The following is a 15,007-nucleotide window of genomic DNA, read 5'->3' as shown; positions in this document are numbered from 1 at the left end:
AGCCATAGTAAGCATCTCCTGAGATGACTGTGCACCATCTCAAGCGCAAGCCAATCAAAGTACTTGAGGTCTTTGCAGGGAAGTGTCTTGGGTGTGGAAGAGAAATAGAGCCCCAGGCATGAGATTCCTACAAGTCTGCATCATACTTTTTCACTGAAATTGTGAACACTCTTCTTAAAGGGGAATGCCACTATTGGTGACACAGCTTTTTGAACTATCTCAATCCTTTGTCACACATGGGTGAGAGAAATTCTCTTGTATGTCTGACATCAAAACAATATATGTTTCTCTATCCCCTGCCATATTTTTGAAATTAGAAAAGATGCAGCAAAGATACACACTCAAAGTGTCACCCAGGTCACCTTTTGGCGAACATGGTGGCCACATCCAGCCTAGTGTGTGTAGTTAACTACACTGTAGAAGGGCAGAGTGTCACCTGTGCAAATTGATAGGAAGATGTTTTGAAACAAGGATAAAGAAGCTTCAGCAAACCCCTCCCCTAACACACACACACACACACACACACACACACACACACACACACATACACGCACATGCACTTACACGCACGCACATGCGTATGACACACGCAGGCACACGAATGCACACACACACACAAACACACACACACACACACACACACACTAGTACATGCTGTACTATCCTTGGCAACACATGATTTTATTTAGTTTTGAATTAGTGGATTTTGCTCTCACATTGTGACAGTGAAGGCTATACTGCAGTCTCCCTGGTTTCTGAAAAAGCATGGGGGATTTTTACCCTCCAGAGAGTGTTTGGTGCAGAGAACAGAGTCTATTGTGCCTGTCAGATCCTGTCATGGAGAGTTCAGCCTCCCTGATTTGATTGGCATTTGCTCTTCCCTGTCGCTGAAGCAAGAGGAGCAGCGCCCTGCTCACCAGATGGTTATTTGTCCCACCAGCCACCTTTGCTGCATCCCGGCTTTCCTCCAGCCCAGGGCCCTCTCCAGCACCCATGCTGCAAGGCAGTGCCTGCCAACAACTTTGCCAAATGGCTCCTCTCAAAGTCATGGGCTGCCCAGACAGACTGGCTCCTCCATCTGCAGCAGCTTTTGGCAAAGAGACATTTCCCTTTCTGGCTCTACCTCTTGGCTGCATCAGAGCCTTCTTGCCAGGAGAATGATATGGCTCCTCAGTAAGTACAGCCAGACCTGGAATTCTGGAGACATTTAGAGCTTATGCCTCTGTCCTCGGTCCCACCCCCGGAGCACAGTGTCTGAACATAACAGAGACCCAGATGATCATGAATACAGAGATCAATGCAGACATTTACAGCCAATAAAACCACAGATTGTTCCTTCCATCCCCCACCTCCAACCTCATCATTAGCAGATTAGGAAACAGAGGAAGCTCGGAGACCCAAAGTGACTAATTACTGTGGCAGGCTTGGGAATCCTAGCCAGGCTTCTGATGTGCATCCCATACCAGTGAATTGCCTTTCAATTTTTTTCTTTTTCTCATTCATTTTCAAATTCTTGATAAAAATAGAGCCCTTTGTTCTGGTGTTGAATAAGAAGAGCATTTTTGAAAACTGTGTCAGCATCATGCCTTCCATTGTTAGCAGTCAAGGTTCATCCTCCGAGAAGAGGTGGTCTAGTGCAGTGTTGAGTCAGGCGTTTAGAATCAGGAAGACCTGGGTATGATTTGTGTTGCACCTATTGAGGTGTAGCAACCTCATTCTGCTTAAACTTCTTCATTCAAAGGGAGACAGGGTGAACATCAACCTACGGCACTAGAAGGGCTAAAATGGGAAGATCCTCTAGAGGCTCGACTGTTCATGGTGTACAGAAAGCCTTCTCCAATTACCAGTAAACCTCCTCCTTTATGGATGCTCAAGTCTATGTGGATTCTATATACAGCCCCGCATATATGGTAGTAGTGTGTCTGGTGTTCCCCTTTTCAGGTCCCTGTGGTTGACTGCCTAATCAAAGGTTAGGTGGGGCAAAAATGACTTCTTACAATCCTGCAGAGAAATAGGAACCAGCATCTATCTCACCTTTGAAGATGACAAAATCAGGAAATAGAACGTCTGCTCAAAAACATACATATTTACAGGTCGCCACCGTAGCAGCTTCTATAATATAAAAGCGCAAGTGGCCCTCCATCCACTCATAAAGGGACTTCTAAGTAAACTGTGGGTACAGTCGTAACATGGAGGTCTGTGTAGCCAATTAGAAAGCACAGGCAGAGGAGTTCTGACATGGAAAACATTTTTATAGCTACAAAAAATGCCAGACAAGAAAGACCAAAGTAGAATAAAACAGGCCCAGTGTATTCATTTCAGGGACCAGCCCCAGGAGGTACACACCACCTTCAAGTCCTTAGTTTTCTCTGGTCAAAACCTGACCATCTCTAAATTTCACACAACCCTTCAACAGTACCCACACACTCTCCATCATTCTTGGCCATTGTCATAAGCAACTAAAGTTTCTTCTGACAGTCTGACTTCCCCTCCCTGTTGCGGAATATGGCTCACTCATTCTCCAAAGAAGCCAGTGTAGGCAAATTAGTTTTCTATGGATTTTACACATGCTTATCATGGTTTCATTCTTAATTCTTTCCCTAGTGAACTTGGAGCCTTAGATATTGAGGGTTCCTGGGTTACTTATGACAAAACTCTTAGTGATGTTGTGCAACTACTTTGTGTTTTCAGATGGAGAGTGGCGTCAGGGATTTGAGCTAGATTTCTTTAGACCTCCATTGGAAAGGCAAGAAGGAAAATTGGAAAGAGGATGATATGCCAGATGGAATCTATCTTCTTGTCATGGCGATGGGGGAGTGGGCTGTAGAGCAGCTTTAGCCTCAGGTACCTTTACATCTGTGTGTGAAAAGAAGATGTGGCAAATGGTGTCTCTATCTCTCTTTCGCTGTGGTACTGGTACTGGTTGTCACTGTTACTTGCAGGCGGGTGCCTAGAGTGTCCATTGGGACTGCCCACGCTCAGCCCAGAAATTCACTGTACTGTTAATGTCTCAGCGTGGGGGTTTGAGACACCAAAATCTCTGTTTATACAACTCCAGCTAGTCCTCACATCATGATTGCTCAGTTCTATAAATATCTCATTCTTTTTATGTTAGAGAGTGGAATGAATCTACAGGAGTACGTCAGCTAGGGGCTCTGGCACTGGGTGAGGAAACTGAGCTAGCTCCCTCTCAGTGAGAGGATAGAGAGGGCCCAGAAATGTGGGGTGCTCTGCTGGGAAAGGGTGGATCTGGTGAACCCAGAAGCACTGACTGAACATCAAGGGGTATCTGCTCATAAGTAGAACTCAATTTGAATTCCTTCCTCCAGAAGGGCAAAAAGCAAGGGCCTGGAATCCAGGTTGTCACAGGCTTGGAATAAGTGTGCTTGCAATACAAATGTGTTTTCTGTATGAGGTTGTTTGGTTCTTTGTATCATGGAATTTATTATTCTGAAACGAGGCTAATGCTTGATTAATGCAACCACTCTCTCAGTTTTCACAAGGAGATTAGACGAGTAAACATGAGAAACACCTAGGAAAATGTCATAGTCAGTACTCATGACACTGTCCCTCAGCTTGGTGTCTAAATTGGACCCTTGGTTTCTTCTTAAATGCAAATGCCAGAGTCTAGGGATGTCAGCACATAGCTGTGCTCTTTTCATTGGACATTATCAATATTTTGACAAGACTGGTGTAATAATATTCACCCTGGGTTCACTGCTATGTTTCTGGCCAGCACTCCTAAAGGGCTTGGGATTGTCCCTTGGGACCTGGTTGCTAATAATGAATGCTTGCTTGTAATTTCAATGCACTCTCGTTATTATGTTGAGTTGCAGAACATTTCCTTTCCCCAGAAAGGTCATTTACAATAGCATAAGCCATAACAGCTTCTTCCCACCTTCCGTTTCAGGTTTTTCCAGAAAGCTCAAAGACTCATCCATATGCATGGGAAGTACCATCCCCATCTTCCATTTGCATACAAATACCAAAGCAATTGAAGGAACTAGAGGCAGCTCTGTCATGGGACAGCATCTCTTTTTATTTGTCCAGTGCCTTTCCTGTTATCTTCATCTTAAAAGCAATCTTCATACACCTGCCCAGATTTATCCATCATAGGGTCTCTTCTGGAGGGATGGAAGAGGGAGCTGTGCTTCTTAATGCTGCAGCATTCACTGGGATCTCAACTTTAAGATGTCCAAACTCAACTCAACTGAGACTGGTTCCATTATATTTTACTACCCTGCTTATACATGGCCATGTATTGTTATTTGGAAACTTTTGGTATTTTGATAATGATGATGATCAAAATCCATAGACCAGTGTAAAGTGCTTTGTGCTGTAAGTTCTTGATTTCAGCTAGGATCAGTTTTTTTGTACTCATTGTCTCAATTTTTACCCTGAAATAAGCTTCTCATAGGTGTCTCATCTATTCACATGGTTTTAAATGATTTAATATGTTCATGCTATATAATTTCATTTAAATATTATGTCTAGATATTTTTCCTGAGTGTCAAAAGCAAAAATACTTTGCTTACTTTAGAGCAGCAGTTATCAACCTGTGGGGTTATGACCCCTATGAGAGATTACATATTAGATATCCTGCATATCTGATATTTATATTACAATTTATAACAGTAGCAAAATGACAGTTATGAAGTAGCACTGAAAATAATTTTATGGTTGGGGGTCACCACAACATGAGGAACTGTATTAAGATATCACAGCATTAGGAAGGTGGAGAACCGCTGCTTTAGAGTCTCGATGTAGAATTACACGTGTCATGGTTCTCTTAAAAACTAACTTATCAACTTCCAAAGTTCATTTCCTGCTTCTCTGCAAGGACCCCATGCATTCTCATGGCGAAACTCTGTGAGTTGTCTTCAGCACTGGCTACTGCATTCACACCCAAACTATCTTATCAAATACGTCCTGTGTAGTCTTTTCCTATAATGTGTCTCACATCCATCTGACTCTCTGTGTCTACTGCAGCCACCGCCCTGCCTATAAATGTCTCCTCCTTATCTCCCAGCTTTCCTTTCTATTCAGCTGATACTCAGCCTTCTGACCCCACCCTACACAGCAGACAGACTGAGCTTTAGAAAAAAAACCAAAACTGATATTTCCCCCCTATAGAAATCCTTTAATGGCTTTTGATCCATCTTTGGATAAAGTCCAAATTCCTTTTCGCCACTGAGGTTCAATATGACCTGGTCCCTGAATATCTCTTCAGTCTCTCTTCACCAAATCTTTCTAAAGAAAATTTCCAAACAGTTAGCAGAATGGAGTGCTTTGCAGCGGCTATCCATGGGCCCACTTGGGTTTAATCACTAGCGCTTTACAGACACTTTATCATGTTGCTATCCATTTACCCACTCCTCTCTTCTCCCAGCTGTCATTCCTGGCTTTGGTGCACTCCCAACTGACTACAGACTCCACCCTCAGTTTTAATAGTCTTCCTTTATAGTCTAGCTATAGATATGGTCATCTCTCTACTCCTTGAACCTGTGAAATGATAGGGAATCACTGGGCCCCTGTGCCCATTTCTCCTTCTGCTTAAAACAGCCTCAGCTCTTGTTAATTAATGCAGATCTCATCCTTCAGTAAACTTAAACTGCCAAACACTAATCTATCCTTGGATCTCAATCTAGATTAGACCTATGTTCCACCATATGTGTGCCCTACGTGTTGACTTTTTAAAACGACTAGACACCCCATTTAAACATGCATGTTCACCTATGCAGAAATCAAAGTGATATTTCTAGAAAGATTAAAGGCACAATACACCAAAAACGGGAAGTAACTACATTAAGCAGTTAACACGTTATCTTTCTTTTTTTCAATGATGTGTAAACAGAAGAGTTTTTCTTAAGGCTTCTGGGGGGAAAGCTGGAGCTTATTGATGCCAGGATATAACCAGCAATTAACCAGTAATTGAGAAAATTGCTAAATGACAAGTTTTCTGGCTAGAGGGCCAGCCAAGAGAAGACTGGTGGGTTTTGCCATGTCCCAAGTAACCCTTGCCCACAAAAGCACCCATGATCAACATACAGCCTAAAGTGAGAGAGAATGTTTGATATGGAAACACAGGTGAATACTAAGTGACAGTGGAGTGGGGCTGATTTGTGGTAGGTAATATCCTGAATGCTTTCTCTATATCAGATAAAATTTTCCTATAGTTTAAATTCTAATGTGACTCCCATTTCATAGCCAAGAAGACTGAGGGCAGTAAAGTTATTTTAAAAATTCCATTTATGACACTATTCTGTGACCCCATTTGGAAGTACAAGATTAATCTAGAAAATCCACAGACTGCTGAAATGAAGACAGGTGTTTGGCTTACTCCAGCAGATGTCTAAAAATGCAAATAAATAAATAAATAAATAAATAAATAAATAAATAAATATTTCACATTTAGATCTGAGAGACCCAAGAGATGAACCCTTGCTTAGGGAACCCTGGGACCCAAATCTAATCAAACCATCATGTTGACTTGTGCTTGTGGTCATTCCCAACTCCATCCTTTCTTCTACATCACCCATGTGCACCTTTAACAAATCTTTCTGAAAAGAATTCCACCCCAGATAGATGGATGCTCAGCACATACTCTCAGGAAACCATTGTCATCTTTCTGGTCACAGAAGGCAGCATACAGAACGTTCCAGAGAAAGCAAATGGGCTTCAGGCAGTGTCTAGCTTGAAGAGTAGATGTTCCCAAAAAGATGACCATGTAACTAGTAACATCTCTAGGCTTCAGGGCTAGTTAGTACCCCACTCTGGATATGTGAAAGGGCACACATAGGAGCTTAGAAGAGTGCTTGAGGAGAACATCCCTGATGATGCTGACTTGAGAGAGGAAGGAAAAGATAGAAAGATGAGGGAAGGTGGGAGGGGCAGTAAGTTTGATGGCCCACATCAAGGACAGAAAAGGAGGGAGGGAGGAAAGGAGGAAAGGAGGGGAGGAGGGAGAGAGAGAGAGTTGGTCCATGGCATTTGCATTGCTCTTAGCTAGATAAAGCTGCCTGCAGCTACCACTTACAATGCAAATTGAGTTTAAAGTCCTTCACAGTAACTACACAGCAAACCTCTTTCGGTTTTAAATAGAATACTGCAGTGTGGGATGATCAGAGTGGGGGGGGGGCAGGGGGGATTCAGAGAAAACACGAAGGAGGAGTTGAAAGGAAAATACCCTGCCATATTTGAGCAGGTGGAAGTGTAAACGTAGAGAGACAATAAAGGAAACGGAAACATAGTGTGCATTAAAGGGCTCAGGGGGCAATTCATCAGTAAGTGAGGTTAAACTGTTAAGAAGGGAGAAGAGAAAAACTTTGGGGGGAGGAGAATTTTGTCCAAGGAGACTTGGATCTGGTGCTCTCCCAGGGCAAGCTGGTACCTCCTCCTCCTCCTTGGGTGCCCATCGGAAGGGGTGGGGTGGCTTTTCCCCTACTGTCCAGCTCAACTGAATGGATGGCCCAACAAATGAATACACCAAGACTGTAGAGAACTTCTTGCTCTGCCAAGCTTCTGTTCTATTTCCCCCTCTTCCCACGTCTTCACTAAGACCAGGGTCCGAGATTGAGTTGTATGTATCAGAGAACGTTTTTTTTTAAAAAAAGCTCTTTGCTATGAGCCTGTGCCACATTGTTAATATACAAACTCAAATATTCCATCCAGAATTAGAATTTATAAAAATGCCATGTAAATAGGTACCAAGGTTGCATCCAGGACCCCAGAAACAATAAAGGATGCCATTTTAAACTTCTTCCTTCCACGCATGACATTCTTATTATACCTAGCTCCAATTGAGTCACCTTCTCTTTCGCTTTGATGTTTCCCTTTGCCTGACTAACGTTAACAGAAGAAAACAGGAAGGCAACCTTCTTTCTTTGTAGTCACAGATAGAAAGCTAGCAGACTCAAGCCTGACTTCTCTGGTGGATGGTATGCCTAGATATCATATGCTACCTGGTCATGCTCAGTCACAAAACATAAAGACTTATAATCATACCACCACTGGGGAAATATTTTTTTTAATCAGCAAAAATGATCTTCATTATGGGGCAGGGATAGGTGGTCCATCTTACAAAATTATCTCTGAGGTATCAGAGCTTACAGTCTGGGTACCATAGACATGTTGGGATTGATGGTCCCCAGACATGGTGATGAATGGAGAAAGTATTTTCAACCGCACTTGGAATTCTTCTCAACAGCACCTGGAATTCTTCAATCTAAAACTTCCAGAGAGGTTTGCAGAGGGTGCTCCCATGACCCCCCTCCCCCATATATGTGCCTTTTTATTTTCCTCAGAGCTAGCACTCTTAACTTGATTCATTGCATTTCTCTCAGATTCTTTTGCTGTGACTAAATATTACAGAAATGTTAGCATTCTAAAAAAAAATTGCAGGCTAATACACCTTACAGCACGTTCCCTAAGCACTTTCACACACGTTTTCTCACATGGACGTTATCATAGGACAATGCAAATACTTTGTATTAGTTACCAAATCAAGACCCACAGGGAGAGAATGAACCTCAGATACAAAACTTTTGTTATTCAAATAAAACTAAAAAAAAAAAAAGCCTCTACTCAGTTCATACACAAAAGGCAGGATGCAATCCACCTACTGACTCTCCCTGACTTTCCTGCCCAGCATTTAGGCTGATGACAGAGCGAGCTGGCTCAAAGGAGAGAGAGAGAGAGCAAGCGAGAGTGAGCGAACACTATTTCACCTCTTGGCACAGCTCAGCTTGCTGAACGCTCCTGCTTTCTGCTGGCTGTTGATTCAGCAGAAAGTACTGCTGCAGAATTCATAATGGTGATTTTTAAAGGCCCCATGGATTCAGGTCCCCGTTGCTCGCCCCACGTGTCAGCCTCGTTCGCTCGCCGCGAAACATGATTCCCCAGCTACCTTTTAAAAAATTCTGGCTAATGTACTTTCAAGGGGAGAGAGCTCCCCCGCTTTTGCAAAAAAGCCTTTAGGGGGGTTTGATTGTCTGAGCAGGTAAACCAATGAGCCGGAGAGATGAATAGGCGAGAGATGAAGCTGTACTCTCACTGCAGGCACCCAGAGCCACAGAGAGGGGTGGATCAAGGTTTCACTGGGCCCCTCCCTTCTCATCTCACTCCAAGACTCTTGTAAGCTTCTTCGGGCAAGAAGGGGTCAACTGCTTCCTCAGTATGCCTGGGAGCCGCGCCCTAAAAAGCCTAATCCCTAAAGGCCATTTTAACTCCCGGGGGCACCTGGTCCACCTGCTGCTGAATGTGGGGCTCCAGTCACCGAGCCCCCGGATGGATGTGCCATACCCACCCACCCTCCTTTGGCGGCTCGGGTAAGAGCCTGGTCTGAGCCCCCGCCCAGTGCCCCAGCCCCAGAGACCGGAGGAGTCTCTACCACTAGGCGCCTGGCTACCGGTGAAGCACAGCTATCCGCAACTTGCACCCGACCCCAGCGACGGAATGCGGCTGAGCTGGCATTACCTTCGGTCGCATAGCTGTGGTCACGCAGGAAACTGTTGTTGATTTTGCGGGTATCAATGTCCTCCTCCATTGACAGCAGGCTTACTTGCGTGGGAACCAGAAGCCGGCAGACAAGTATCCATGATCCCACCCCGCAGCCAGTCTCACAGGAGAGGGGGGCAGGGGAGCCAGTGGGACTGCACCATGGTCCGAGCCTGAGGAGGAGACGGGAAGGCGGAAAGAGAAGAAAATAAAAACCCGGCAATGGAGCTGTCACCTCTTCCACTCGGTTCTCCGCGGATGCGGTGGCTCCTCCCGTGCGGTGCGCTCACTTCAGCTCCAATTCCCAGCGAGGATGCTGCGCCTGCCTCTTTTGCCTCCGGGTATCAGGACGCACTATGTCCCCCACGAGGGGTCTGGTCCTGCCTGTCCTCCCAGGAGACGCTCTCAAGTGGGGTTGGGGAGATGCCCAACAGGTTCCCCTTGGTAGGCAGTGGCTCCGAGATGAAAAAAAAAAAAAAAAAAAAAAAAAAAAAAAAAAAAGAGCCCTCCTCCCCCTGGGAGAACGGGTAGCCGCGACAAAATGGTGCCTTTCCGGACCCACACTGCAGTGGCGAGATGGCAGGGGCAGGATTCAGGCTTGCCTTGTGGAGATTAGGGTGCTGGTCCCACGGGAGGGCGGCTCCCGCAGGTGGGGGCTAGGGAAGCTGGCGGAGAGCTTAGGCAGGGCGCTGCCAGCGCTCTCACCCTCACACCCACTGGCGCGCACTCGCAGCAGCTGCTGGTGCTGCTGCTCCTGCTGCAGGAGGCTGGAGGCGGCTGGTGCATTAAAGGCGAGGCTCCTCCCAACCGCGTCAGCAGACCTAGGACTCTTCCCCAGCAGCAGTGGGAGTCCAGGCACTGGCTGCGGCTGCTCTCTGCTGCAGAGGGGTGCACCAGCAACCAAGGACACCTGGACAGCGAGCCGGTAGCTTGCAGGTTCACTGAAAAAAGGCATGGACGCGCTATTCCAATCTCTGGTCTCTGATGTCACACAGCCAAGGGCAGCGCCTGGCTTGTGCTCAGAGCCCCTTAGCTCACTGCTTTGCTTCTGGACATCTGCCTGCACTTGATTCAGGATAGTATTTAGAAATAGGCTCTTTTGGGTAGAAGTCCCTTTTGCTAACCGGATATGATGTAGACCGCTTCTTGCTGAAGTTCAAGGGCCAGGCTTGGAGCTCTAAGCCTGGAGAGATCTGGAAGAGATTATTCAAAGCTTAGCCCTCCAAGCAAGGACTAGAAAGCAGAGCAGGGGCCAGAACTTTGAGGTTGCCCTCATGCTTGCTTCCTTTCCAAGTGGTCTGGCATCTAAGTGTGAGAAGCTGGTTCAGATACGCATCGGTGTCTACACAGGCAGAGACATAGTTTACACAACACAGGCTGAGTTGTGGGTCAATATGTTCATGTGAAGAAGTGCACTCTCTGTAGCTCTTTGGGTTTTGTTTCAAACAGATGCGGAGAGCTTCTCCACTCAGGTGTGCTTGTTCAGAGCACCTTCCATGTGCCCTCACCGACGAGAGTCAGTGCTATCCAGAATTTAAAGAATACAATGGTACAAAAAGTGCTACATAGTCTTACTTGGACTCAGAGCAAATATGGGCAGGGTCCATTTCCCAGCCCACATATCCCCAGATTGCAAAATCCGCATTTGAAAGAAAATGAGATTATTATTGTTATGAAACAAGCAAAAATACTTCGAAGGAGCCATCCAAACCAGTCGAAGAGCAATTTGGAAGAGACCTTCCCCCTGCTTTCCTTATGAAGTAGTGTTCATTTCCATGAGTGTCACTGTAGGGAGAGACATCAGCAAATGTCTTGCTCAGTTAAGCTCCACGAGTTTAGCCAGATGGGCCCCAAGGGACTCGTGAGTTAATTATATACATACAATGAATGCTTCAGCTAACACAATTTAGAAAGTATTTGAAGTTCAAAAAAAAAAATGGGAAAACAAATCCTTAACTGAGGCTGGGGATTGTCACTAGGTTTCTAAGGGAAAAAAAGATGTTTCTGGTGGGTAGAAACTGGTACTGTTTCCACATCTAGGAAGTAACTGTGTCTCTTGGGGGAGAAGAAAGAGGAGAAATGATAACCTACAATTAGGAGGTAAAGGTGAGCTGCTAGTAGATTCTATTTTCTCTTCCTGTGGCAGATAAGTCCTACATGCTTGTTTGACTATCTTTTTCAAAGGCCACATGTGAAACGGAAGGAGCAGATGAGAACAGGTACAAGTTGGTTCAATCCACTTCAGTATGGGTTCCATGTTGACCTGGGAAGCTGCAGGGTGCCTTAGTCACCCCTTTCATCTTCTCTTGGGGATTGGCATATGTTAATAAAGAAGGAAGAGGAGGGAAAAAAGTTCACCTCTCAATGCATCAAGGAGCTGAAATGTCTAGCCTTCAGGTGAAATGAATTTTTGGCTGCCAGGGCAGAGCTGAGGACATACTGGAAGGTTCATCTCCTTGTCTTTTTAGAACACCGACTGGATTGGAATAGAGAGGGATGTATGGTAGCCCAAGTGGGTTCTGGCTTATGGGTCAGATTGGGTTTGCGGAGTTTTCCATAGTAACACATGAGAAAGACAAGCTCTCCTTAGCCCCTGAGTCTACTAAATTTTCCCTTTGGCATTTCCTGCAATATTCTGCCTTCATTCACTCAATAGTACATAAGACACAAGTCACAAGAAGACAAATGAGGATTCCCATTTCCACCCACTGAGTAGAATTCGAAGTTCTGAGATGCTGTTTCTATTCATTGAGACCACACCATGGACCTCTACTATTTTTTTGTTTTCACAATTATTTTGGTCTTCTTCTTGACACTTTGTATCTCAGCATTTGTTTATTTATTATTGTTAAATATTTTCATCATGCCTCCAATATCAGGTGCCTGCCACTTAACAAATGTTTGCTTACATTTATTGAATTGGAGCACATATTGAATGAAAAAGTAAATTTTTGAGTATAGTTAGTGGTACTTAGTCTTTTTTTTTTTAAATGTATATAGTGCTCTGCTTGCATGTACACCTACATGCCAGAAGAGGGCAGCAGATCACATTATTGATGGTTGTGCGCCACCATGTGGTTGTTAGGAATTGAACTCAGGACCTCCGGAAGAGCAGTCAGTGCTCTTAACCTCTGAGCCATCTCTCCAGCCCCTGGTATTTAGTCATTTATTCCTCTATGCTAAAAATCATGCAAAAATATTGTGAGCCTGTGGTTTTCTAGGTTATAATCTCTACTGCTATGTGAACAATTGTTGTCATTGAGTCCTATATGTTTGTATGCAAAAAAAAAAAAAAAAAAAAAGACTAAACATTTGGTATGTTCTAGGACTGGTCTAAATACTGGAAGTACAGACAATAGGAAACAGAGTTCCTTCCTTCACAGAAGAGGGGGGGCTTTGAGGTGGTATACATGCTATAACAAGTCAGTTGTGGTGACTAATGTGGGCAACACCTTTAGAACAAGGCCTGGAATGATAGCTCAGCAGATAAATGTGCCCGAGGTCAAGCCTAATGACCTGGATTTGATCCCTAGAACTCATATAGTGGATGGAGAAAACTGACTCCTGAAAGTTGTCCTTTGATTTTCACATGCATGCTGTGGTGAGTGAGCACAGGTGCAAATGCACACACATGCACAGATACATTTACATATACATACACACACACACTCACATACATACTCACACACACACACACACACTATATATATATATATAATTTAAATCAACAGATATAGCACATCAGGTATCACTCTCCGATACCAGGTAGGGCTCGTTTTCAACTACCTATTGCTGTGTCCTCAAGGAAGGTACAAATCTCACTGAGCCATAGATTGTCTTACCCGTAAGTTAGGGAGAGAATGGTATCAGTTTCATAAAAATCACTGTGAAGATTAAACAAAATAAAATACTAAGTGGAAAGAATACACTGCTGTTGCTTAGATAGCCATTGCTATTATTTCGTTTCATTGTGTCATCATTACCACTATTGATTTCCAACAAATATGAGTGCCAGACACTGACACGGGACTGAGATCCCACACATTAATTTGTGAGATGGATAGTGGGCCGCTATTGTCATGGACCTCAGCATCCAATTTATTGTTTAAGGAAAGGGGCCATATCCTCCAAAGGGGGCAGCAGAGGGCACTCAGAAAGGCTGACCTAATTCAGTCTTATGTCTACACAGAAAGAGCAAACTACAAACACACAGCCCCCTTAAGTTGCCCCTTTCAGCACGTGGATACATCCTCTTTCCTCTCCTGTTTATTTTTGGTCTCTCTCCCAACAAAACTCCTCCTACTTGTATAGTCAGCTCCTGCTTCTACACGTACTGAGACCTTTGAGCTCAACCTGTCCAATTAGCACATTAAACAACTACAATTTTGTTAAAACCCTTGATACACTCCAGTCTAGAGAGTCTTAAATATATAGGATTCAGGTGTCAGGCAGTCTTGGTTTGTATCCCAACTTGGGCATTGATAAGTGTTTTAACATCTGAGCCCCCATGTCTACAAAGTAGGCCAGAGCCCTAGAAGCACAAGGCCCAGAGCCAGACCTCATGAGATGAAGGATGGCGCGCGTTCTCTCTCTCGATAGCGCTCCATGGAGACCTCTGTCCGTGCAGAGCTAGAGAGACACACTACAAATGATCTTCATGGAAAAACAAGCGACCCAGAAACCTGAGTTTTATAAACTCTGGTTCTCTTAATGAACAACTCAAAACAATATAGATGATATGTTAGACATTGCAAAAGAAGCCTATAAGCCATAGCGTAGCTACAAATATGAGAAAAGAGGACTCTCCCTTCTTGGTATTCACTGCAGCCACAGGTCTAGGCACACTTTCCCATGGAGGAATCCCATGCATTTTCTCTTGAGGCTCTGAAGTCATGCCATGCTCACCTTGCTCTCTATGTGCTGGGTGCCCAGAGGTTGTCCCGCAAGTTTGTAATTCCTTCTGGCACATGCTGTAGCATGTAACCCCACATGAATGATTTCTTAACATGGCATTTAACATAAGAAAAGGAAAGCGAAGCCTCTTGCCCTCCCCGGGCTGTATGAAGTTTAGATTAGGGACTACTACAGGCCAGGGCTGTGTAGGAGGCACATCTCTGCCCAGCTGTGCTTTGAGAGAGATCACGGTGATAGCATAACATCTGAAATATGCTGGATGAGATAGTTGTATCAAAGAATATAATTTAAAGCCTATAAATCAAGTTGTTGTTTTAAATGTGAGAGCCAGTCTTTCAACATTTACCAGTAGGCCAATAGAAACTCACTGCTTGCTGAAGTATCTTTGTATACAACCGTTTGCACCCACCTCTGTTATCTGTGCAACATTCCCTCTAATTTCTCAATACTATCCTCCCAAACTGAGTCAGCTCCAGAGCATTCCACTATCCAAGGAACTTCCTCTGACAATATTTTAAAACAACCCTTAAATTCCTGCTTTCAACACAAAGCTTTCTCATATTTATCAGAAGAAATCTGAGGAGTCCTTTGATTCCTT

General features: G+C 44.4%; 1 protein-coding gene across 12 annotated transcripts in view; it reads right to left on the bottom strand.

Annotated features, from left to right (window-relative positions):
- The window catches only part of PPP2R2B (protein phosphatase 2 regulatory subunit Bbeta), a 405,554-nt gene that overhangs the window by 235,092 nt on the left and 155,455 nt on the right, over positions 1-15,007 (bottom strand). For 3 of the 12 annotated variants that reach the window (XM_084778206.1, XM_084778207.1, XM_084778212.1), the window contains one exon: positions 9,475-9,668. The exons of 5 other annotated variants lie outside the window; for them this stretch is intronic. In XM_084778206.1, the coding sequence (XP_084634332.1) occupies positions 9,475-9,668 (194 nt within the window). Of the gene's footprint in view, positions 1-9,474; positions 10,421-15,007 lie in introns of those variants that run through there. 4 more of the 12 variants (XM_084778201.1, XM_084778205.1, XM_084778211.1 and 1 more) reach the window with 4 other exon arrangements.

The sequence above is a fragment of the Acomys minous genome (assembly GCF_964271855.1).
Source record: "Acomys minous genome assembly, chromosome: 4".
In the NCBI taxonomy this organism is placed as follows: Eukaryota; Metazoa; Chordata; class Mammalia; order Rodentia; family Muridae; genus Acomys; species Acomys minous.
The sequence above is the reverse complement of the archived record's forward strand: the minus strand, read 5'-3'. Positions and strand labels throughout refer to the sequence as shown.